The sequence below is a fragment of the Ranitomeya imitator genome, chromosome 4 (genome assembly GCF_032444005.1).
Source record: "Ranitomeya imitator isolate aRanImi1 chromosome 4, aRanImi1.pri, whole genome shotgun sequence".
Taxonomy (NCBI): Eukaryota; Metazoa; Chordata; class Amphibia; order Anura; family Dendrobatidae; genus Ranitomeya; species Ranitomeya imitator.
Genome location: NC_091285.1, coordinates 398,733,735 through 398,760,002, shown reverse-complemented (window position 1 = coordinate 398,760,002; position 26,268 = coordinate 398,733,735). Strand labels below are relative to the sequence as shown.

Sequence of the window (26,268 nt, the reverse complement as noted above, 5' to 3'; positions counted from 1 at the left end):
ACAATAATCTTGAACAATACAAGTCACAACTGGTACAGGAGGAGAGAGGACCCTGCCCGTGAGGGCTCACAATCTACAAGGCATCAATAGTAACAAGATATAATGTTAAAAATAATTAAAAAAAAATAAAAAATAAAAAAAAAATTGCAATATTCTCACCTACCGGCGTCCCACGCAGCTATGCTCCCGGCAGCTAATGTTCCTAGTAATACCTTGCAAAATCTCGCGAGAAGTCACGGTAATACATTGCGAAATCTCGCGAGAAGTCGCAGTCTTGCGAGACCGCGACTTCTCTCGAGATTTCACAATGTATTACTAGGAACGCTAGCTGCCGGGAGCATCGCTGCGCGTCCTGGTAGGTGAGAATACTGCGATTTTTTTTTTTTAACCTGGTTTGTGTTGTGCATGTGTTTTCGCAACGGAAAACCACTGCGAAGACGCATACACAACAAGTGCACATAGGCTCGACGGGTCCGTCAGAAAGACAGGACCAGTGCACTCGTTTTTTACAATCTGCACAGGATCCGTCTTTTCAACATTTTGACGGATCCTGTGCAGATTGTAAAAACGGAAGTGTGAAAGAAGCCTAAGACTAGTGATTTGCTGCAAAGGTAATGTTCATATCATGACATCACTGCTTCAGCCTTCAGCCATGTCATCAAAAAGTGGTGAAGCAGCAAAAAGGCAGCACTGGAGCTGCAGGAGGTAAGTAAGGCTGTTTTTTTTTTCTTTTTTGTCGGAGCATGCCTGTGGACAAGTTCATTTTTTCAAGAACTGGGGCTAATGCTGTGGGTCCACTTTTTTGTCTGAAGCTGAACCTCTGATACCGAGACTAATGTACAATAAGCAATTTTGTGGAGAATCGAATGGTCCTTTGTCCCCGACTGAAGCAACTGAAGAACTATTCCGGATTTAACAGCAAGTTCTTCAAATTTATACAGTTTCCAGGTAAATAATTTTGTCGAGAAAACTTCTAGAGCAATTCACCATTTACAGCAAGAAAAGAAGAACTTCGTGTATCCCCATATATAAACTGTATGACAGGTATCCATAAGAAAAACAACATTCAAAGCATATTCTTTATTTAGAGGTGCACATAACAATGTGCACATTACACATTGGAAGCAGACCACTAATTTTCCCAATAAATTATATATTTTATAAACAAATATACAGAAATAAAACATTACTTAACAAAAAAGCACTAATACCAACAATATACTCAATGCTTTTAAAGAGCAAAATCTGTATTTTATGTAGCACTTGAAGAATCTGTAATAGATAATTTCTCCAAAATGTGCCTGTGGAAGAATAACTATCTTTTAAAGGAATCTGTCACCAGGTTTTTGCCACCTGATCTGAGAGCAGCATTACGTAGCGATGGAGACCATGATTCCACTGATGTGTCACCCACTGGACTGCTTCCTGAAGTTTTAATACAAATCAGTATTTTATCAGCAAATCATCATTAGTGGTCTAGTAGACCTGCTGCCATGTAGTCCTCCATGGTCATGAGCTCTGCCCCCACTACTGTTTGGCAGCTTTCTGCTTATGCAGAGTGCACACCAAAAGCTGACAATTAGTGGTGTGGGCGAGATTATACAGAGCTCAACATTCAGAGAACTGCTAGTTCTGCATCAGAGAACAGTGATATAAAAAAAAAAACCACGGAGCTCAATAAGTGACTGGAATCGGGGTCTCTGTTGCTACATCATGCCGGTCTCAAATGGGGTAACTACCCTAAAGGAGATACAGTGCCTTGCGAAAGTTTTCGGCTCCCTGGAACTTTTCAACCTTTTCCCACATATCATGCTTTAAACATAAAGATACCAAATGTAAATTTTTGGTGAAGCATCAACAACAAGTGGAACACAATTGTGAAGTTGAACCAAATTTATTGGTTATTTTACATTTTTGTGAAAATTCAAAAACTGAAAAGTGGGGTGTGCAATATTGTTCGGCCCCTTTACTTTCAGTGCAGCAAACTCACTCCAGAAGTTCATTGTGGATCTCTGAATGATCCAATGTTGTCCTAAATGCCTAATGATGATAAATATAATCCACCTGTGTGTAATCAAGTCTCGGTATAAATGCACCTGCTCTGTGATAGTCTCAGGGTTCTGTTTGAAGCACAGAGAGCATCATGAAGACCAAGGAACACAACAGGCAGGTCCGTGATACTGTTGTGGAGAAGTTTAAAGCCGGATTTGGATACAAAATGATTTCCAAAACTTTAAACATCCTAAGGAACACTGTGCAAGCGATCATATTGAAATGGAAGGAGTATCATACCACTGCAAATCTACCAAGACCCGGCCGTCCCTCTAAACTTTCATCTTAAACAAGGAAAAGACTGATCAGAGATGCAGCCAAGAGGCCCATGATCACTCTGGATGAACTGCAGAGATCTACAGCTGAGGTGGGACAGTCTGTCCATAGGACAACAATCAGTCGTACACTGCACAAATCTGGCCTTTATAGAAGAGTGGCAAGAACAAAGCCATTTCTCAAAGATATCCATAAAAAGTGTTGTTTAAAGTTTGCAACAAGCCACCTGGGAGACACACCAAACAAGTGGAAGGAGGTGCTCTGGTCAGATGAAACCAAAATCTAACTGTTTGGCAACAATGCCAAACGATATGTTTGGCGTAAAGGCAACACAGCTCATCATCCTGAACAGACCATCCCCACTGTCATGCATGGTGGTGGCAGCATCATGGTTTGGGCCTGCTTTTCTTCAAGCAGGGACAGGGAAGATGGTTAGAATTGATGGGAAGATGGTTGGAGCCAAATACAGGACCATTCTTGAAGAAAACCTGTTGTGGCCTGCAAAAGACCTGAGACTGGGACGGAGATTTGTCTTCCAACAAGACAATGATCCCAAACATAAAGCAAAATCTACAATGGAATGGTTCACAAATAAACGTATCCTGGTATTAGAATGGACAAGTCAAAGTCCAGACCTCAATCCAATTGAGAATCTGTGGAAAGAGCTGAAAACTGCTGTTCACAAACGATCTCCATCAAACCTCACTGAGCTCGAGCTGTTTGCCAAGGAAGAATGGGCAAAAATTTTAGTCTCTCAATGTACAAAACTGATAGAGACATAACCCAAGCGACTTGCAGCTGTAATCGCAGCAAAAGGTGGAGCAACAAAGGATTAAGATAAAGGGGCCGAATAATATTGCACGCCCTACTTTTCAGTTTTTGAATTTCCACAAAAATTTTAAAATAACCAACAAATTTCGTTCAACTTTACAATGGTGTTCCACTTGTTGATTCTTCACCAAAAATTACATTTGGTATCTTTATGTTTGAAGCATGATATGTGGGAAAAGGTTGAAAAGTTCCAGGGAGCCGAATATTTTCGCAAGGCACTGTACGTGTCCTTTCTTCCCATTTTTAATGACCACAAAAGGACTACTAAAATATATTTTACGCTTTGGTACCATTTTCTGTAACAATTATTATCTTATAATAGACACTTTTTGTTTTCTTTTTTACTTACCGGTATTTATTTTTCAACAATGTATACTGGTTCGGTGATCTGGAAGGCAGACACAGTAATAAATCCTTTTTTGCCTTCTCTATGGGAGGTCCAGCTGTGTCTGAGACAGCACCCCATCTCAAAAAACCATGATCTTTTGCAGCTCCTATATGCACTGATGTTACAGATCATCACTGCAAAGTGGTCCAGAAGTAGTTAATCTGACCAAGCTTCTGCGGGATATGCTGGAAAAAAAAATAAATAAAACACTCTGGTACATGGCGGCCGCACCTCATAACTTGTGGTGGCAAATACCAAGGAAACTTGTAGCCTTGTGGAGTCCATACTTTTACAGGCTAGAACTGTATTTTTGTGGCCTGAGGAGGACCTCTGCAATGTTAGGCAGGTAGATTTAATATAAGGTATGATTGGCAAGTACTTGTATGTAGGACAACACTTTACAAACCATATCGAGTGTAGGGCAACATGCATTTCAGTTGGTGCGAGTCAGTTATATGTAAGGTATTCTATGAGTCTTTGTGGAATATTTAGTTGATAAACCTTCTCCACTGCTCCTTGGCCGAGTGCTTTTCTAAGACGAAGTCTGCAGAGCTGTGACAAATCTCTAGGAGTCTCTGAAAAAAAGAAAAAGGAAAAATGTAATCCTAAGGCTTGCGGCCCACCACAGAATAAGCATATTTTTGTGGTGGGGTGCAAAATATATAACTATGTATGACTATATATGACTTTAACCCTTTACCGATGAAGTCAGTTTTCACATGACCAGGCCAAATTTTTAATATTAGACATGTGTGACTTTATGTGGTGATAACTCTGGGATGCTTCCAAGTATCTCAGTGATTCTGAAACTTTTTTCTTCCTGCCAAATAGTACTTTATGTCAGTGTTAAACCACACCACTCAAGGAATTCATGGACGGTTATGATGAGCATCTCGAGGCCACAGGTGCATCTCAGTATTTTATGGTATTGGTCCATGAAAATTTAGTATTACAGGGTTTTATTTTCAAAATTTTAGTCACAAATTTCAAATTTTCAAAAGGATAATGTGAGTTAATGGACCATATAATTTGTTACCCAACTTCCCATGAGCTCGCCAATATGCACATGTTGTCGGAAGCTACTGCTCAGGCACAGTGTAAAAGCTCAAAAGTGAAAAAGTGCAATAATGGAGTGTACATTTTTCTGGAATTCTTTACGAGTGCCATGTACATTAGTAGTGGCCTTGAAGTGCCAGAACAGCAGAATTCACCTGTGTGAGCCCATCTACACCACTCATTGAAGAAAAAATTACATATTTACCACTGAAAATGCTGTTTTAGCTCCAGATTTTACATTTTCACAAAGGGAAATAGATGAAAATGGCCTCATAATTTGTTTCACAATGCTTCACGAACGCAGAAATACCCCCAATATTTTTTGGCAAAACAGCAGGGCTCAGGATGGAAGGAGCACTATTTGATTTTTGGAGAACAACAATTCCTACAATAGTTTTTGGACACTTATTTTTGCACCGTGAGCTGATGTTTTTATTGATATCATTTTTGGGGTAGATACGATATTTTGATCGCTTTTTATTGCAAAGTCGAGGTGATAAACAAAAACGCAATTATATTTTGATACATTGGACATTTCTGAACGCACCTATACCATGTGCTTTTTTTCTATTGTTTTATTTTTAATGAGGCAAAGGGGAGTGATTTTTGTACTTTTTTTATTTTTGTAATATTTAAAAAAAAAAAAAAAATTAACTTTATTTAATAGTCCCCTTAGAAAACTTGAAGCTGTGATCGTCTGATCTCCTATGTTATACATAGCAGGGCGTCAGCAAAAATCACAATCTCCTTTGTACGCCAGCCACAGGCCGATGTTCACAGGAGGATTGTGATGACGGACACGGGGATCTTAAGCCGATATCCGGCTGTCATGACAACCCATTGGTGCACTGCGATCACGTCACAAAAGCACAGATGGGCTGGATCAATGACGCACTTATGGCGGCACGTGTTAAATGCCACTGTCAGCAATTTAACTGGTTAACAGCTGCAGGTGGAACTCGGATCCACCCACGGCTGTTAGATGCAGGGAAAGATGGGGGCTCAGCGTGTGAGCCCACATTAAAGGCAGGGACAGGAAGCCCAGCAGAGGAGCAGGAGGTACAACAGGGGAGCAGGGATGGTGACATGGCGGTGGTAGTAGGGGGACCTGAAGATAAGGAGTCAGGAGCAGAGCCCACCCTTAGAGATGTCTTTGCACTGGTATCATCCTGCAAACAATCCCTGACCCAGCAGCTACAGGAGGTTAAAGGGGATACAGCCCAGATAAATGCAGCCCTGCAGAAGATTGACAAACGTGTGGGGGCTGTGGAGGAAAGAGTGAGCACGGCAGAAGACCATATAGTGCAGCTGCAGAAAGCGGAGAGGAAGTTTGCTCAAACAATATCGGAGCTAGCTGCAAAAAATGAGGATCTGGAGAATAGGTCCAGAAGAAATAACATTCGCATAGTGGGTGTCCCTGAAAAAACTGAGGGGAGGAATCCCACGGAGTATATTGAAAGCTGGCTCCTTGAGACTTTTGGTGATGCAGCACTGACAAAAGTATTTGCGGTAGAGAGAGCCCACAGGGTCCCACCGAAACCACCTGTCCCTGGAGCAAGTCCCCGTACCATGCTTGCCAAAATCCTAAACTACAGAGACAGAGACATTATCCTGAGGAAGGCTAGAGACATGACGGATCTGACAATTGGAGGTCAAAGAATTGCTATTTACCCTGACTATTCCGCCCTGGTACAGAAACAACGGATGATGTTCACGGGTATCAAGAGACGGCTGAGAGAACTGGGAGTGCAATACTCCATGATGTTTCCGGCACGACTGAGAGTGGTAGCGATGGATAAGATTCACTTTTTCCAGACGCCGGAGGACGCTACCCAGTGGATAGATCTTAACGCTAAAAAACTTAAAGGGAAAGGAGATTGAAAATGTGGGGCGGGTTGGTCGGGAGGTATCTTAATTCTTTCAAAAAGGGAAAAAAAGAGATTGACTGACAGTACACTGGTAATTGAAATGTGAAGGTTGAAGGGTGGAGTTGGGTATTACTCAGGGAACGCACTGGGAGAGCTGGTGCGGCGGTGAAATATGAGGGAGGAAGGGTGTGCAGCGTATTAAAAAGTTTATTTAGTTTCTTGCAGTTGTAATATAATACAGGTTTAATTATACTGTTCTTCTAAGAATTGCGCCGAATTCTGTTATAAACGGTAGCGGGAGGCGGAAAGAGAAGGTTTAGCAAGAGTGTTCGCAACGGGTGATGGTGCCCCACTCTTGATAAGAGGCAGAATGTATAATATTGGGGGGTGTGGGGGAGGGGGGGGAGGGGTGAGGGTGGGGAGGGAAGTTAGACAGCTCAGAACCGGGAGTATTGACATAACTAAGGATGATGAGTCACATAATAGGGGACCGCTTTAAGATATTGAGCTGGAATGTGAGAGGCCTGGCGGATAAGTCTAGGAGAGCTGCGAGCTTGCAGTATGCGAAGGATCAACGGGCTTCTATGATATGCTTGCTAGAGACGCACTTGATACAGGAGAAAGTGGACGTACTAAATAGACGTTGGATACAGAAAGGGTATCACTCTACCTTCTCGACGTACTCAAGAGGTGTGTCAGTGTTGGTGCCGGTGGGAGTGCAGTATGAAGAGGTGAAAGTGTGCGTGGATGCTGAGGGTCAGTATGTGGTGATACAATGTATATTGTATGGAGTGAGATTGTGTGTTGCGGCAATGTATATTCCACCTCCATATTCAAGTAAGAAGATCAGGGAGGTATTGGAGAGGGTGGAACGATGGGAACCACTGCCACTCTTAATTATTGGGGATTTGAACAATATATGCGATGACTTTTGGGATAAAAATAAGAACACCCAGAATAGGTCGGAGGGGCACACTACAACATTTGGAACCTATGTGCGTGAATTAGGCATGATTGATCTATGGAGAGTCAGACATGTTGGGGAGAGAGGATACTCGTGCTATTCGCCGGCTCATGCTACGCTATCCAGAATTAATATGGCACTGGGTAACCGCCTGTTGGACACAATGGTGGGGGAGGTGCGTTATCTGCCGAGGGCCCTTTCGGATCACAGTCCAATTGAGGTGGAGGTTAGGTTGTTGGGGACACGGACTACAAGCGGGAGAGAATGGAAGATCCATCCTAACTGGTTACAGAGTATTGACTTGGACGGTATAGGGAAGGAGGTGACGGAATTCTTTGCGTTAAATGATGGGAGTACAGATACTCTGACTGTTTGGGATGCAATGAAAGCGTACCTGAGAGGGTTACTATTTAGAGACATTAGTAGGTGTAAGAGGAGGACAAGGGAAGCGGAGAGAGTGGCATTGGAAGAGTTGAAAGCCGCGGAGGACGAGATGGTAGTACTGGGGACCTCCGAGGCAGAGAAAAGGTTGAGAACAGCGCAAAATTGTATGGAAAAGATTCTGCTGGGAAAAGCTGAAAGGAAGCGGGAGTTTCAGAGGGTGGCTTATTTTCAGGAGGGAGAAACAGTGGGACACATGCTATCGGTGGTAGCCGCGGCTCAGCGTAGTACCTCATATGTACACTCGTTGGTTTCGGATGGGGGGAGCAGGGTATCTGAAACACCTGATATTATAAAGGTCTTTGCGGACTTTTACGCGGACTTATATTCCTCCAGGGTCAATGAGTCAGCCGGAGATACGGAGACTTTCCTTGAGAGTCTGGGTCTTCCGAAATTGAGTGAGGAGGATAGGGTGAGCCTCGATGCCCCTATCACCGAGGAGGAACTGAGTCGGGCGCTGAAGTCTATGGCCAATGGGAAGGCACCTGGGGTTGATGGGTTACCAGCCGAAATCTATAAAAGTTTGGAGGAAGTGCTGATTCCCAGATTAAAGTTAGTACTGGAGGAGGCTGGATGTAAAGGGTATCTCCCAGCATCTATGAGGGAGGCTATTATAGTGGTTATTCCGAAGGAGGATAAGGATCTGGGGAAGCCTGAGTCATATCGGCCAATCTCTCTGTTAACCATTGATGTCAAACTCTTGGCCAAGGTGTTAGCTACCCGTCTGTCTAGTGTCATTACTAACCTTGTGCATCCGGATCAGTCTGGTTTTATGCCTGACAGGTCTACAGCGGTTAATCTGCGGAGGCTGCATATGAACCTGCAGCTGAAGTCTGACAATTGTGGCCGAAGGGTTATTACATCCTTGGACGCCCATAAGGCGTTTGACAGTGTGGAGTGGGGATATCTCTGGCGGGTGTTGAAATGTATGGGTATTGGTCCGCAATTTGTGGCGTGGACTCAACTGTTATATTCACTACCAACAGCTAGAATTAGAGTGAATGGGGAACTTTCTCAGCCTATAAAGCTGGCCAGAGGTACGAGGCAGGGTTGCCCACTGTCGCCCCTTCTGTTTGCCTTAGCTGTGGAGCCATTGGCCGCCAAGATCCGACAGTCGGATGAAGTCCCTGGGTTCAGTTATGGGAGTGTTGAGGAGAAGATTGCGTTATATGCAGACGACATCCTACTGTTCCTAGCGGACCCGGATGAAGCCTTGAATGGGGCTATCGAGATCGTTGGGAAATTTGGAGACTTATCGGGATTGAGGATAAACTGGGATAAATCGGTCCTCTTTGAGGTGGATGGGGTGGAGGAGAGCAGAAGTGAGCCATTGGGAGAGGGGCGGCTTAGGGTAGTATCCCTTTTCAGATACCTGGGAATATGGATCTCGATGCCAGTTACAGAGTTTCTGTATAGGAATTTGACACCTCTCGTGGGCGCCCTTAAAGCAAAAGTGGATGCATGGAATAAATTGCACTTATCGGTGGTGGGGAGGGTTAATCTAATTAAAATGGTTCTGATGCCCAAATTACTCTACGTCCTACATAACGCGCCAGTTTGGATTCCACGTGGGAAATTCCGGCAGATTAATGCTCTATTTAGAAGTCTGATATGGGGGAGGCGGTACCCACGTATTCGCCTGGAGACGCTTCAGCGACCCAAGGAAGATGGAGGATTGGCTTTACCCAATCCTGAGTTATATTTTCTTGCAGCCCAGAGCCAACATTTGAAGGGCTGGGCACGGGAGGTGTCCTCCAGTGCGGTACAGCACTTGATGGAGAGGGTGACAGACCGACGACCGGTAGCGCAGTGTCTGGAGGATGGTTCCTTGGGAGTATTGGGGAAATTATACCCAACTATGTTTTTGATATATAAATTATGGACCAGACTGCGACAGATTCGGGGGGTTACGGGGCTGACTAAATTTACACCGATATGGTTTAATAATAATTTGGTTGAGTTTGCGGCCCTTGGAGTGCTGGCGGAGTGGAGGGCCAAAGGAATCCACTTGGTGGCTCAGATAGTTCAACAACGAGGATTAAAGTCCTTTTCGCAGCTACAAGGGGAGTTTGGACTGAGACCGACTGGGGAGTATCAATATGCTCAGATGAAACATGCTTTTAAAGCTCAAAACAGGGGCGGTGGTGTTGAGATCCAAGAGGACATAGTTCTGGAATACGTGTGTGGGGAAGGGTCCACAAGGGGAGTCATTACCACCCTTTATAAGGACCTTCTACATGCATATTTGCTAGACTTCCCTTTAAAAGCGAGAGCGAAATGGGAAAGAGATTTAGGCCCAATGGAGGATGAAACCTGGGAGTCGGTGTTGGAGTCGGTTCCACGAGTGTCGCTGAGCGAGCCGTATAGACTATCGCAGCTGTACATCTTGCACAGAGTCTATAAATCACCGGAAGTGTTGTGCAGAGCGGGGTTGCGTGCTGACTCTGAATGCCCGAGATGTAAGACTGGGAATGCAGGAATATACCACATGATGTGGACATGTCCAAGACTGGTTGCTTTCTGGTTGGTGGTAATGAGCCGTGTGGAAGGGGCGTATAAATGCAGAGTGCCGAGAGATCCGATAGTGTGTATACTAGGACATGTAGAGGAAATTAGAGTGGATAACATCTGGAAGATAGCAATAGCTAGGCTATTATACATGGCAAGGAAGGTAATAGCAAGGAACTGGATCAAGGAGGAACCGCCTACGAGGGGTGAATTCCTGAATTATGTTAAACATGGTCTCAATCTGGAAAAGGGGGTCTATAAAAGACGTGGGAAAATAGAAACGTTTGACAAAATGTGGTCTCCGTGGCTCGAGCTGGGATGAGTAGTTATGGGAAATGGGAGAGTGAGAGCCTCTGAAAGGAAGAGAGTGCTAGAGGAACAAGCGAACATAAGTGAGTCAAATGGCTCAAGGAACCATCAATACTGGTAACAAAAGTATAACTGGGAAGGAGCTGTCAGGGAAGGGGGAGGTTTGGGTATGGTTGGGATTGTTGGGGGTTTGGAAAATGTTAAAATTTTTGTAAAATACTGGACAGTGCATAAATTGTATTGTGCATGTTTGCTATCAATAAAAAACTATTTAAACAAAAAAAAAAAAAAGGCAGGGACAGGACAGGTCATGAAGTGGTTAAAAAAAAAATCTTCTTGCATTGCCATATTCTGACAGCTGTATCTTTTTCCCTTTTTCTGCTGACAGAGCTGAGTGGGGGTTGAGAGGATGTCTCACTAATTGTTATCCTCCATTATCTTTATCCTTCCAAACCAAATGTTTATGGATAATATAGTTTGTATCTGGTTTAAAGGGAAGGGCCCTTGGAAAATATATAAACAATAAAAAAAGAAGCATCTTTCATCAACCAACAAATACATAAGTATATCACCTTAATAAGTCTGTAAGTAGAAGAGAGAACTTACTTTCATGATATTCAAAGCATTTTGCAGTAGGACTGTTCGGCCAGGAATAATCTGATGGTCTTTTTCCACGATTGTCCCTTGCATATACATTTCCTCCAAATTCCACTAGCATTTCAATAAGATCTTTGTTCTTCACCTTGGCAGCATGATGTAGGGCTGTTTCATGAAGTTTTGCTGCATTCACATTAGCTCCTTTAACAAAATAATCCACCATTTAACAATCTGTGGCATAGTTTCTATTTCTCAGAAGGGAAGCTTTGCTTCTGAAATGCACCGTGTTACTTTTTAACCCCTTGGTGTCAGACATTTTTTGTGACGACTTGTGAAAAAAAAAATTTGTTGGGTGAAATGGAGGAAAAAAAAATAAAATACAGACTTGGTGTCTTTTTTTTTTTTTTTGGGGGGGGTTATGTTTTTACAACTTTTAAAATTTCTTATTCTGTGGGTCAATAATGTTAGTGATAAAAAATTGATATCATTTTGTAATATTTTCTTACTTTTACAAAATAGAAAACATTCTTTAAAAGGTTGACAGGGTGCAGCCAGGGCTGTGGAGTCGATAAGCCAAACCACTGGCTGACTCCAACTCCTCAATTTCCAATTTCCTCAATTTCAACCAACTCCAAAGCACTGCCTCACTACTAAGCATGTACAGTACATAGTGTAGAACAGATTTATCTCAAATAAAACCCCAGATCCTTAGATCAGGAACAGAACAGAACAGAAATTTATGGGACATTTCATAACTTTCCCAAATCATGAAAACATTTACAACACATCCTACACTGAACTACTGAACTCAATTTATTACATATTTTAGGAGGAGTCAGAGTCCGTCCATTTTATACCGACTCCAACTCCACCAAAATGGACACCAACTCGGACTCCGACTACACGACTGACTCCACAGCCCTGGGTGCAGCAAGATGTTTGGGGTTTCTTTGCTTATGCACTGCAGTCACAAGATTTGCATCTGATCATTTATTTCACTTTTTTAGTTGCTGAATTTCTTTAGCATGATAATAACAGGATTTTTGGTTGCTTACCATAAAATCTGTTTCTCGGAGCCTTCATTGGGGGACACAGGAAACCACGGGGAGTATGCTGCTGCCACTAGGAGGCTGACACTATGCAAATAAAAAAGTTAGCTCCTCCTCTGCAGTGTACACCCCACCGACAGGAAGTAGGATATTCAGTTAGTGAGAAAGCAGTAGGAGAAGCAATAAATATTAGAAACTCAAACTGTAACAGTATACAACAGAGCTGTTTAACTTGGGAGGGTGCGGTGTCCCCCAATGAAGGCTCCGAGAAACAGATTTTACGGTAAGCAACCAAAAATCCTGTTTTCTCTATCGCCTCATTGAGGGACACAGGAAACCATGGGACGTCCTAAAGTAGTCCCCAAGGGGAGGGAACAGCCAATAACTCAAATCAGGTTGGAGGATTCACCTCCATCACTTGCAAGGTCTTTCTAGCTAAGCCGGCATCCGCTGAAGAAAGACATGGACTCTGAAGGATTTTTCAAATCGCTCTGTCGAGGTGCAGGGCGGAATCCCTATGTGCACCGCCACAGAGCGCACCCTGCCCAGGTAGAGTGTGCTCTAACCCAGAAGAAGACGCTCTGATCTGACCTGGTAAACCTACCAATGTCGACCGGATTCAGCGAGCATTCACTAACCTGCAGGCCAGAGGGCCTCTATACGCCAAGCCAGTGTTCTGAAAAAGGGAGAGGAACGGCCTTAGCCAGACAGACGCACGTTGCTCTGGCCAGGTAGCCTGATGAAAGCGCTATGAAGGAAGAGTCCAAGCCAGGCGAAGGAAAGAATGAAAAATGATTGGCGGGTTCCATGGAGAACACCGGCGGGATACGTGACAAGCACTGAAGCTGTGATCCACAGAATGTGCAAACTGCTGCCACACACTTTGCGAGACTGGAGTGGTTGGGAGTCCTAAGGAGAAAGCTACAAAAGAAAACAAAGGGTGCGCCCCTCGCAAAACGCAGAAAAATCCGATGCCCTGAGAGATCAAGACCTGGATAAGGGCTTCCATGGGACAAAGGAAAACTCATGCGGTTCCCAGGAAGTAATTACTGAACGATGAGATTTCATGCAGAAAAGACAAGCATGGACCCTTCCGTTGAGCAATCTAGGATCCCGACGAAAAAACGCTGAGGAAACCAAGCCCCCAGGAGAACAACGAGGTTTAGCCAGAGGAAGGAGAGAGCTCGACCCTCCAGTGATCACCTTAATAATGTGGATCAACTTGGAGCCAAACTGATGGAAACCCTGGACAGGCAAGTCGGAAAGGGACTCTTTGAGGATAAGTTCGCCTGCCACGCTGTAAGCCAAATGGGCCTTCGGAAGGTCACGATATTGCTGGATGACTGAGCAGCACCTGCAGCGGCATCTGGGGAAGGCAGATGCTTGTCTGCCAGGGTAATTTGGTCCGCAACGGAAGCCTCTGCGACTATAAATTTGCTACCCAGGTGGAAGCAAAGGCAAGGCACAATGCAGCGACAGACACTTAAAAGGGTTGCCCTTGTCAATGACCGAGTCCGTCGTTGGTATCCTCAAGGGATGCAGCCTCGGGAGAGGGAGGAACATATGGTGGAAAGTCTGGGAACCAGAGGGACCATAGTCGGAGAATTGGTCCAATTCGCAGTGAGCTCAAAAGAGGAGATATAGGATACCGAGGTGCTACCCCCTTTGGAAGCGGCTGGACTAGGATTCTGAGAGAAGGACGAGGAAAGACCATTAAATTGAATTGGCAAGGAAAGACTTGAGAGTAGGCTATTGTGAACCTGCTAGATGGCAAGACACTGAAAGGTGGTCCCTGGATCTCATCACAACAGTGAAGGCTCTATTTCGACCAACAACAAAAAATGGTTCAGAACAGGAGACCCGTCGGAAAAGACAACTGTTAGCCCATCTAATCAGGTAGAACATAAACTACTGGATGACTTGGCAGCTAAACTCCAAGAGTATAGGGATGGTGTAGGGATGAGGATCTAGACAGGCGTTGGGAGACACAGTAAAAAATGAGTGGGCAAAGGAGGAAAATCCATGAAAAAAAAACATGAAGTGTGCCAAAGCCATGGAAACTTGGCCCTAGGAAGGAGCACATAGACCCCAGATGAAATTGACGAAAGGAAGATCCTTCCTGATGACATTGGAGACCCTATGTGTCCTGGACTCTCTGGAACAAGGAGAGGATTGTAGTGTGTGGACCCACTTACCTAAGTGCAAGACCACATGACCAAAGAAACCAGTGGAAAGGATACGAATCTTGCTGAAGAAAGAAACATATCACAAAACTCCTCACTGGATTCAGGCCTGGAGCAGCCTTCCGCACTGGTTGATACGTGCACCAAGTAAGGTCCAATTCTTGTCCAAGGTGGGAGAACCTGTTCACGCCACCCTCGGAAATCAAATCCCGGAGCTGCTTGAAGCTTTATCCAGTGTCTGTAAGAAAGAAGAGTTCAGCACTAAGAAATTGATAGGGAGCTCTGGTATTGAGGTAGCTCAAAGGCCCCTAGGATAGAACAGAGAATAGTCATGAGAGTTATGGTATACATATGGGTACTGACTCAGTAAAAGACAGCTAGAACATATAGTGATTGGTAAATAGTCTATGATAGGAGTAACGCACTGGATAATGAAGATAGCCTGAAGACAGTACTGTAAACTGACCTACGGACAGTTAGTAGTAGGCCCATATAATCCGAAGATTTGGCAGGTCCCTGAAGAGCAACCTGCAAAGCAGGCCCCGAGCATGGCCGAAGAAAAAACTGCGACCATCCGGTAACTGACACCAGCGTGTTTGACCTACCTGAAAGTGGACTGGCCACTCATGCTGCCGCTGAGATCCAACCTGTGGTACCGAGCTCTCCCCTGTGGTACGTGGTAGATTTTCTGTAAAAACTGTTAATAGACCACAGATGTTATTGATCGTGAAACACGCAGCAGAATGTACCTCTGACTAACCTGAAAGCGGACTGTAACCGCTGCTGCAGCCAACCAGAAGTAATGAATACTGGGCACCTCTCTCTGAGTGGTTAACCGAAGAGAGTCTAGGCAGATGTTTTGCAAAAAGACCCTGAGGTAGGTGAAAGAGGGCATATCTGACGCACCTGAGTCTAGGACAGAAGAGCGGGACCGATGCAGCACTCAACCTCGGCATTTCTGAACCACTGGAAAGACGGCGGATATCGACCACAAGTGTCTGGCAGATGACGCATGTAAACCCTGGATAGCGGATAGAGTACTGCTGCAATCGAACGCGAGGAACATGAAGGAAAAGGCTTCTGACTCACCCGATATTGTACAGAATACCAGTACCACTGCAGCAGACCAGACTAATGCACTGAAAATACGACAGTTTTAAAGTACCCTACTGTACCTGGTAGGTGATGCGTCAAAAACCTTGATAACGGAAAGAGTACTGTTGCGGTTGTCTCTCAGTATCCTGCGACTGCTTTAGCGTGGAGGGAACCCTGGAGAAGCGTATCAGAGAGAGTCAATTCTGTGTTGAGGTCTAGGTCTGGATACCTGACGGCGTTAGGCAGAACAACCGTTTCATGTGTAAAAGGCCACACCACGAAGTCTGTCCTGAAGTATATCCTGAACAGTCAGTTCTCCAGAAGGCCGAGTTGTAGGCTTGGAATCAGAGGGAGACTAAAGTTTCTCTCTGTTGTGCACTTGGGTTCAGACCCTTGGGCCTGCGATTTGTGGTCAGCTTGTTTGTTCACTGAGCCACGGCAGACATGCTGGAGAATACAGATCTTTACACAGCTGGAAGTTGGTCTCCCAACACTGCAATCGTGAAGGGGTAGAAGCAGAACATCTCTCTGCTTGCAGAGTAACGCTAGCATCATGAGAGGGTTGCGCTGAGATGCAGGGAGGGGGCCTGTTGCAATGCTCCGCTGAACTCATGTAATAGCAGATTTCACAACAGAAAAGTCTGAGAGGAGGCTGCAAGCGAAAATTCTACAGAGCAAACAGCATATCCAGGACTTATAGAAGCCCATCTCACTGTGGAGGGTGCAGAGCGTGGGGAGTACTGCAATACCCATTGATGTTGACTGTCCGGCTCTAGAGCACTCAATATAGGAGCGACTGTGCTGCTCCAGGGTATTTAATACACTAGTCACTGCATGGCTCCATAGCACTTATTACCCCAGTGACAGCCCAGCTCTAGAGCACTCAATATATGAGCGACTGCAATGTTTCCGAGCATTTAATATACCAGTAACTGTAGGGCTCCATAGCACCTATTACCCCAGTGACTGCCCAGATCTAGAGCACTCATTATATGAGCGACTGCACTACTCCAGAGTATTTAATACACCAGTCACTGCACGGCTCCATAGCACTTATTATCCCAGTGACTGCCCGGCTCTACAGCACTCATTATATGTGCGACTGCACTGCTCCAGAGTATTTAATACATTACACTAGTGACTGTACGGCTCCATAGCACTTATTACACCAGCCCCATAAGGAATGATGGTGACTCCCAGTAATAACTGAGCCTGAAGATAGTGTTTCCCGTCCAAACTGTATTTTGCTGTGCCTGGCTTATACTTTGTACCCTGTTACCTGGATCAAGTGCTGCCTTATGGGTCCAGGTGCCGGGAAATGTTCTGCAGGGAGAAGGTCACCGTCCAGATCCACAAGCCGGAAAAAGGGACAACCGCAAGAAGACTGACAGGGACCGAGAGGGCAAAAGCGTGAACTGCAGAGAAGCACGCTGAAAGAGCCCGCTGAGGCCAAAAGGGGGTGGAGCCAAGCGCTGGGTCCTGGCAGGAGAAACATGGCGCCGGCTCCAAGCAGAGAAATGGAGCAGAGGAGCGACGGGCGGGAGAGAAGCCCGCCCGAAATGCAGGGAGGAAGGGGGGTGGAGCCAAGCGCTGGGTCTGGGTAGGAGAAACATGGCGCCGGCTCCAATGAGCTGAGGGAGGGGGGTTTCCGGAAGGAATCAACAAGTGACGGGCGGGAGAAAAGCCCACCCGAAGTGCAGGGAAGAAGGGGGCGGAGCCAACACCGCAACTAGGCCCGAGTGAAGCTGGGACCTAGATTACAGCTGGTAACCTCCGGAGCATGGGGGAGTAGCACGGAGGGCCTTAAAAAACGCCGGAAAGAAGTTTAGTGCCCCAACTACCCCCGGATTTGAGGAAAAAACCCTCTAAAGCCCCACGCAGCTGCTAGGCCCGTGAAAAACTGGGACCTATAGTCGGAGTGGAGGGCCCTGAGAACGCCGCAAAGGTACACATGAATTAGAGAGGATAGGCCCCTAATGCCCTCTAATAAAAGTTCTTTACGATCTTCTTATTTTCCTGGTTCCTCTTCTTTCTGTACTGGGGAGGAGAGAGAGAGAAAATACCTCCTTATCCGGGATAGATCAGACGTCCGAAAATTCTGTGGGACATCCGCGTCTCCTCCAACCGACAGGCTCTGGTGGGCAAGTGGGTGGGAGACAGAGGCAGGACCGACAATCGGATCACCTCAACACGCTTCTGTGTTGGGGCTGGAGTCCTGCCGACTAGACGTATGAGGATATGGGATGGCAGTACACGCCGTACTCATAGTCTCTTTGTGGGAGTACAGTTGTGACTGTTCACCCTGAATCCCTCCGTGGTACCCGAAAAGGAACGACGCACACTGAGGTAGAAATGGGTCTAATGAGAGACCCGTGTCCACCTCCTACTGACACTAACTGAATATCCTACTTCCTGTCGATGGGGTGTATACTGCAGAGGAGGAGCCAACTTCTTTATTTGCATAGTGTCAGCCTCTTAGTGGCAGCAGCATACTCCCCATGGTTTCCTGTATCCCCCAATGAAGCGATAGAGAAACATATTTTTTATGTTACATCACTGTTATTTAGTAGAAATAGAGCAAAATGTAATTTGCTTAGATCAATTGTAGTTCCATATCTACAGATATGAATTCAAAGAGATCCACCTACCTGCACTGAGTAACACTTTAGCACAATCCAAATGCTCTCTTGCACAAGCTACATGTAACGGGGTGCCAAAATGACAATCATGAGCTTCGAGATTTGCCCCAACATCTATTAGAAGTTTCACACATTCAGATTTACCTATAGTTAAAAATACAAATGTAATGAATATAATGTAAGCTCTCAGATGGAAAAAAAAAACAAACAAAAGTAAACCTATTATTTCAAACTGAGTGAATATTGCGGCTGCATTAAAAAATTAACATTTAACCTTTTTTCACAAAAAATTTACTTCAGCTCCAATTTGTTTTATTTTCTCAAAGGTAAGAGAAGAAATTGGACCCCAAAAGTTGTTGTGCCATTTGTTCTGAGTACGCCAATACCCCACATGTGGGGGTACACCACTGTTTGGGCGCGTGGCAGAGCTCGGAAGGGAAGGAGCGCAGTTTGACTTTTCAATGCAAAATTGACTGGAATTGAGATGGGACGCCATGTTGCGTTTGGAGAGCCCCTGATGTGCCTAAACATTGAAACCCCCCACAAGTGACACCATTTTGGAAAGTAGACCCCCTAAGGGACTAATCTAGATGTGTGGTGAGCACTTTAACCCACCAAGTGCTTCACAGAAATTTATAATGCAGAGCCGTAAAAATAAAAAATCATATTTTTTCACAAATATGATCTTTTCGCCCCCCTTTTCGCGAGCGCATCGTCGGACTACGGAAGGTGAGAATAGCAGGTTTTTGTTTTTTTAATTATTTTTAACATTAGATCTTTTTATTATTGATGCTGCATAGGCAGCATCAATAGTAAAAACTTGGTCACACAGGGTAAATAGCGGCGGTAACGGAGTGAGTTACCCGAGGCATAACGCGGTCCGTTACCGCTGCCATTAACCCTGTGTAAGCGGTGACTGGAGGGGAGTATGGAGCTGGCGCCGGGCACTGACTGCAGGGGAGTAGGGAGGGACTAATCGGACTGTGGTCGTCGCTGATTGGTCGCGGCAGCCATGACAGGCAGCTGGCGAGACCAATCAGCGACTTGCATTTCCATGACAGACAGAGGCCGCAACCAATGAATATCCGAGACAGACAGAAGGACAAACGGAAGTGACCCTTAGACAATTATATAGTAGATGTGTACATTTTTGGCTACAAAGTTTTTTCTTGTTCATCTTACTTGTATGTAATTTCACACACGTTTTGTGCGAAATCTTTACGTGATATGGTAAAAACACCAAGGTTACTTACTGGTAACAGGTTTTTCCGGAACCCATGACGGCACACCTGAGAGAGGGGATCCGCCCAGCCAGGACAGGAAACCCTACTGAAAATAAAAGGGCGGTACCTCTCCCTCGCTTCAGTTGGTTTTCAGAGGATGAGAGGCTCCCCTGGTTAGTACACATGGCAATCCAACACCACATCATATTAACTAAAAAAGCACCCAAAACAATAGTGCACACCGAAAGGGTGATAAAGGGGGGGGGAATATACGGGTGCCGTTATGGGTTCCGGAAAAACCTGTTACCAGTAAGTAACCTTGGTGTTTTCCCTTCCCCCATGACGGCACACCTGAGAGACTTTTGTAGAATGAAACCTTAGGGAGGGACCACCGCTTGGAGTACCCTTCTACCAAAGGTTAGGTCAGCAGAGGAGGAAAGGTCTAGCCGGTAGTGCTTGAAAAAAGTTGAGGGTGAGGACCAGGTAGCAGCCTTGCAAATTTGATCAATTGATACCTCAGCCTTTTCCGCCCAGGAGGTAGCCATGGCTCTGGTAGAGTGAGCCTTGATGCCTTCAGGAACCGGAGTGCCACCCGCAGAGTAGGATAAAATAATGGCCTCCCTAATCCATCTAGCGATAGTACTTTTAGCTACCCCACACCCTCTTTTGCTACCCTGAAAGGCTATGAATAGGGTTTGGTCTTTCCTCCACTGACTAGTCATAGATATGTATTGTGACATAGATCTTCTCACATCTAGCATGTGGAACTTTTGTTCCCCTGGATTTCTAGGATTACTACAGAAAGATGGTAAGGTAATCTCTTGACTCCTATGGAACTTTTGAACCACCTTGGGGAGATAGGCCGGGTCTGGTCTTAGAACGATCCGGTCATCAAAAACCTGAGTATAAGGAGGGGATATTAACAGGGCTTGCAAATCACTTACCCTACGTGCCGATGTTAAGGCTACTAGAAGAACTGTTTTAAGGGTAAGTAACTTAGGTGATAACTCCTGTAAGGGCTCGAAAGGGTGTTTAGTTAGAGCTTCTAAGACCAAATTTAGATCCCAAGGAGGGATTTTTGGGATAACGACCGGCCGAGATCTACTGCAAGATTTTATAAATCGTGAAACCCATCTATTTGAGGCAAGATTACAGTTATACAGGGCCCCCAAGGCTGAAACCTGAACTTTAAGGGTGCTGGTTGCTAACCCAAGATGTAATCCTGCTTGCAGAAATTCTAGGATAGGACCCACTGGAGCCACCTCCCCCAATGGTTCACCCAGGAAGTCAAGAAATTTTTTCCATGTCCTACCATAGATTCTAGAAGTTATGGGTTTTCTGCTTTTCAACAGGGTGGAGATTAATCCTGGTGAGAATCCATGGCGACTTAGTAACGCCCTCTCAAATTCCAGGCTGCCAGATGGAAGCCCTTCACCTGAGAGTGGGTTACTGGGCCCTGGGTTAGTAGGTCCGGAATTTCTGGCAAAATCCATGGATCTGTTACCGACATCTGCCTTAGAAGGGAGAACCATGGTCTCCTTGGCCAAAATGGAGCTATGAGGATGATTTTCTCCTGATCCTCTCTGATCTTCCGGATCACAGCTGGGATCATCACTATCGGGGGGAATGCGTAGGCCAGAGAAAACTTCCAAGGTATTAGTAGGGCATCTACTGCGAAGGGATGTTCTTTTGGATTTAAGGAGAACTTTCTGACTTTTTTGTTGTGTGAGTTGGCAAACAAGTCTATTTCTGGTGAGCCCCAGGCATGGACTATTTGCTGAAATATCTGGGGGTTTAAGGACCATTCCCCCTGTCTTAAGCCTCTGCGACTCAGGAAGTCTGCTTGAGTGTTTTCTATGCCCCTGATGTGTAGTGCCGACAGAGATAACAGGTGTTGTTCTGCCAGTTGGAAGAGGAGTTTTGACGCATTCATGAGGCCTTTGGACCTCGTCCCCCCCTGTTGATTGACATATGCCACCACTGCTCGATTGTCTGTTAGGATTCGAGTATGGCGACCTTGGAGTAAAGGGAGAAAATGTCTTAGGGCTTTCTCCACTGCCCACAGCTCTTTTTCGTTTGATCCATAGTTCTTTTCTCGTATGGACCAGGTACCTTGTACAGAGTGAGATCTCAGATGAGCTCCCCAACCTGTACCGCTTGCGTCGGTCGTGATGATGTCTTTGACCGGATTTTTCCACCGGACCCCCATTGTCAGGTGGTGTTCTACAGTCCACCAAGCTAGGGAATCCCTTACGCTCAGGGAGAGACATAGATTTCCTTCTAAATGCCCTCTTAACAGTCTTTGAGCTGAGAGAACTTCCCACTGTAGTTGTCTTAGGTGGAATTGTGCCCATTCTACTGCCGGAATACACGATGTTAGCGAGCCTAGAAGGGACATCGCCTTTCTGAGAGTCATTGCGGGTTGACGTATTACTGTACTGGTCAGGTTTATTATCTTGTCCACTTTGTTTTGTGGAAGGAGGCAGAGCTGACGCTCGGAGTCCAGTATTAACCCCAGGAAGGACTGTATTTTTACTGGTAGTAGTCTGGATTTGGGGATGTTTATTATCCAACCCAGCTCCATTAGAGTTGATGTTACCACTGATACTTGATGAGTGCAGTGGGACTCTGACCTCCCTATTACCAGGAAATCGTTCAGATATGGGACAATTACTACATCCCGGGACCGGAGGTATGACATTACTTCCACCATCACTTTGGTGAAAACTCTGGGGGCTGTAGACAGGCCGAATGGAAGAGCTGTATATTGATAATGCTTTACCTGATTCTGAATATAGAGAGCTACTCTCAAGTATTTCCGAATTTCTGATGTATTGGTATAAGGTAGTAAGCATCCTTTAAGTCTATTACTGCCATGAAGCAGTGTTGGAAGAGAAGTTTTATGGTCGTGTTTATAGACTCCATCTTGAAAGTGTAGTTCTCTATGGATTGGTTGAGCTTCCTTAGATTTATAATAGTTCTCCAAGAACCATCCGGTTTTTGGATCAAGAAGAGGGGGGAGTAAAACCCGTCTCCTTCTTCCTGAACCGGGACTTCCTGAAGAACCTTTTTGTGGACAAGTCCCAAGATCTCGGTTTCTAGGGCAGATTGTTCCTGCTGAGACTTCCGTCGGGGAGTTATTATGAAGTTTCGTCTGGGAGGACAGACAAATTTTATTTTTAGGCCGTCTCTGATGATGTTCGTGACCCAGATACTGGGGGAGATATTTATCCAGGCCGGAAAGAAGAGGGAGAGTCTTCCTCCCACTTCTGGCGTAAAGTCATTGTAGGGATTTTTTTGCCGATGTGGAGGGCCCTTTGAACATATAGCCCGATCCTCTTTTATCTCTAAAGTCCCAATTTTTTCTCTCCCCTGGGGGGCGACCTCTATTATATCTTCTCCTCCGAAAAAAAGGTTTTTTAGGATCTTTAGGGATGTTGGGAAAACCTTTCTTCTTATCTCCTGCATGTTCCAGGATGTCTTCAAGTTTTTTCCCGAAGAGAAGTTGGCCGTCACATGGAATAGAACACAGTTTGTGTTTAGATGGCAAATCCCCCGGGCAACCTTTGAGCCACGTTCTTCTTGCCGCGTTGGACAAACCCGCGGCTCTTGCTGTTAGTCTTGCGGAATCCGCAGAAGAGTCTGCCAAAAAAGCTGCTGCTCCTTGTAGTAAAGAAATATTTGCAAGGATGTCAGTTCTGGGTACTTTGTTTTTTAGCTGATCTTCTATCTGTTGTAGCCAGACCATTAGGGCACGGGCCGTACATGTTCCCGCAATCGCCGGCTTAAGGCCCCCCGCTGAGGCTTCCCAGATGTATCTGCTTTTTTATCAAGCGGGTCTTTGAGAACACCAGAGTCCTCTAACGGAAGGGATGATCTTTTTAAACATTTGGCTACTGCCCCGTCAATCTTAGGGATTTTCTCCCAGGACTCAGAGTCTTTATCCTCAAAAGGATATCTCCTTTTGGATGAAGAGGGCAAGGAACCCATTTTTTCGGGCTTTTTCCACTCTTTCTCAATTAATGCTTTTATTTTTGCATTAACCGGAAACGTGCGTTTCCTTTTCATGACATCTTCTAGAGACCTAGGTGTCTTCTCCTCTTTAAGCCCCATTGAAGATCTAACTGCTTTAACCAATTTATCTACGTCCTCAGTTGGGAAACATGGACGACCCCCTGAATCACTGTCCGAGGAGGAATCTGAAGACTGGACAGAGGCCGAGGAGGTAGAGGGAGACCGGGATGTTTTATGACTCCCCTGTCTCTGAGAGGCATCTGAGTCTGTGGACGCCTTACGGCTTCTCCTTCTTGGTTCGCTAAGGGCCAATTTCAAGGAGTCTTTTATTTCAGCCTGTATTATGGCTTTTAGGCTAGTGGCAAAATTAGGGGTCTCTTCTTGTATGGTTTTAGTAATGCAGTCAGCACAGAGATCCTTCTGCCACTGAACTGCAAGCGGGTTTCTACAAAGGTCACACTCTCGGTTCTTTGTTTTACCAACCGCTTTCCTGGACCCCTAGTGATCAAAACAGACAAAAATGGACCCTGTTACCAAAAGGGTGACATTCACGTAGATCACTCACCACTACCGACAATCAAGGGTACCAATTTTGGAGGCTGGACAGATGCACGTGAAGCGTCCCTCCTGGACGCCGACGAATCCTGCCGGACAGAACGACTGCTGTTTCTACCACTTGAGCGGCTGCTCTTGGTATGCTGGTGGCTCGGCAAGGCATCTGGTGAGAGCTCCATTTGCTGCTGCTGCTGTGAAGGCGGCTGCTGCTGCTCCTGTTGTCCTACTTCCATGGTGAAGTTTCTGGACATGAGCGCGTCTTCTGTGGTCTAACCCCCTTTTATGGGGGGACCACTGCACTCCCCGCCTCCTTCGGTGCCCAAATTAACCCCCTCCCACTCTCTGCCGTGCCGCCGGAGTTCCCTTTCACCGGCCGGCGTTTTCATCATGGGCGCCGCCATCTTGGATCCGGCGCCCGCCCCCGACGTCACGCGGGCACGCCCATTCCCAGCGTGCCTTGCGCGTGACGTCAGAAGAGCGACCCGGAAGCGGCCACTGCACCTGGACGCCGGCAGAGAGGGGAGGGCGGCGTGGCAGCCATGGAAGGGAACCCAGCCCTCTGTCCACGCTGCTCAACTCCCGCTCGGACGCAGAGACCCGGGGGACCTGCGGACGGCGCTTCCAGACTCCCGAACCCGACGCACAGGCGCTGCCTGATTCTTCCACGCCGGGACGGGACCTGGGTAAGTGAACCGCCGTGTTCAGTAAGAGGGTCCCTGTCAGGACAGGAAACCCAACTGAAGCGAGGGAGAGGTACCGCCCTTTTATTTTCAGTAGGGTTTCCTGTCCTGGCTGGGCGGATCCCCTCTCTCAGGTGTGCCGTCATGGGGGAAGGGAAAATAAGTGTTTCTTGAAATCGGGGCATAAGAAAAATTAGTCATTGGATTTGACCTTTTCATACACCCAAATTTTGCATACCTGTGTAATTATATTTTAGGTTGTTTTAAATGGGGTTGTCAGAGTAGTGGACTTCTCCAATCCCCATATTCCCCCATTTAAAATAACATTTTGTAGTCACCTTCGGTGTCTGTGTATTTTCTGAGATGTCTATGCCGGGGCCCACTGGATGTTATGTCATGTAAGCACTGCAGCCAATCCGCAGCTTCTAATGCGCTGCTTCTCTCCCACTTCCTTCAGAAAAAAAATGACATCCAGAAAAATTATGTCTAAAATGAAGTGAGATTGAAGTAGCCTGTTAGCAGTCTGGCTGCAGGGCTCACCTGACATAAAATCACGCATATGCCATTGGCCTTATATGCCCATACCGCCAGCCTTGTTTACACCTAGGAGATAAGAGGAAGGAAAGGGAGAGGGGAAAAGGAAGGGCTACATCCTGAAAACCCAATATCAGTCATTCCAGAAAGGGCTAAAATAATGGAAAGACATCCCAAAAAGAATAGAAAACAAATTATGACAGTGAGGGCTCTTTTCCACTTGACAGAAAAAAAAAGTACGTTTTTTCGCAATAAAAACGCTTTAAAAACACATACATTATGCATCCTATCATTTAGAATGCATTCTGCATGTTTTGTGCACATGATGCATTCTTTTTTCCGCGAAAAAAAAACGCATCGCAGTAAAAAAAAGCAGCATGTTCATTAATTTTGTGGATTTTCTAAGTTATTCCCGCTGTTCTATGCATTTGGGAAAAAACGCCCAAAAAAACCCGTCAAAAACGCATGAAAAAACGCATGTGGATTTCTGGCAGAAATGTCCGGTTTTTATCAGGAAAATTTCTGCAAGAAATCCTGACGTGTGCACATTCCCTTACAATCAAGTACCACGCTGTAAATCCATCTGAAGGGGTTAAATAATTTTACAGCCAGGAGCCTGCTAATGCAGCTGTGCTCCTGCCTGTAAAATCTGGGGAATGAATGGAATGCAGGGGAACGTAGCTACCTAGACTTGTGGTGCTGCGCCCCCTGCTGGCAGAAACGCATATAGATATATGAAACTGAAATAGCTGTTGCAAAAAAAAAACCAATTTTTATAAAACATTAAGCTTACGATTAATAGGGGTGCCCAAACGTTTTCATATAACATATATATATATACACTAGATGGTGGCCCAATTAGTATATTGCCCAGCCCACGTAGTATATTGCCCAGCCCACGTAGTATATTTCCCAACCACGTAGTATATTGCCCAGTCACGTAGTATATTGCCCAGTCACATAGTATATTGCCCAGCCATGTAGTATATTGCCCAATCACGTAGTA

At 45.6% G+C, this 26,268-nt stretch overlaps 1 protein-coding gene across 2 annotated transcripts in view; it reads right to left on the bottom strand.

Moving 5' to 3' along the window:
* Window positions 1–1,065: 1,065 nt before the first annotated feature.
* The window catches only part of ASB13 (ankyrin repeat and SOCS box containing 13), a 42,656-nt gene continuing 17,453 nt past the window's right edge, over window positions 1,066–26,268 (bottom strand). For both annotated transcript variants that reach the window (XM_069765341.1, XM_069765342.1), the window contains exons 4-6: window positions 18,266–18,400; window positions 11,300–11,491; window positions 1,066–4,122 (exon numbers count right to left, since the gene is read on the bottom strand). In XM_069765341.1, the coding sequence (XP_069621442.1) occupies window positions 3,995–4,122; window positions 11,300–11,491; window positions 18,266–18,400 (455 nt within the window). In that variant the 3' untranslated portion in view covers window positions 1,066–3,994. The remainder of the gene's footprint in view (window positions 4,123–11,299; window positions 11,492–18,265; window positions 18,401–26,268) is intronic.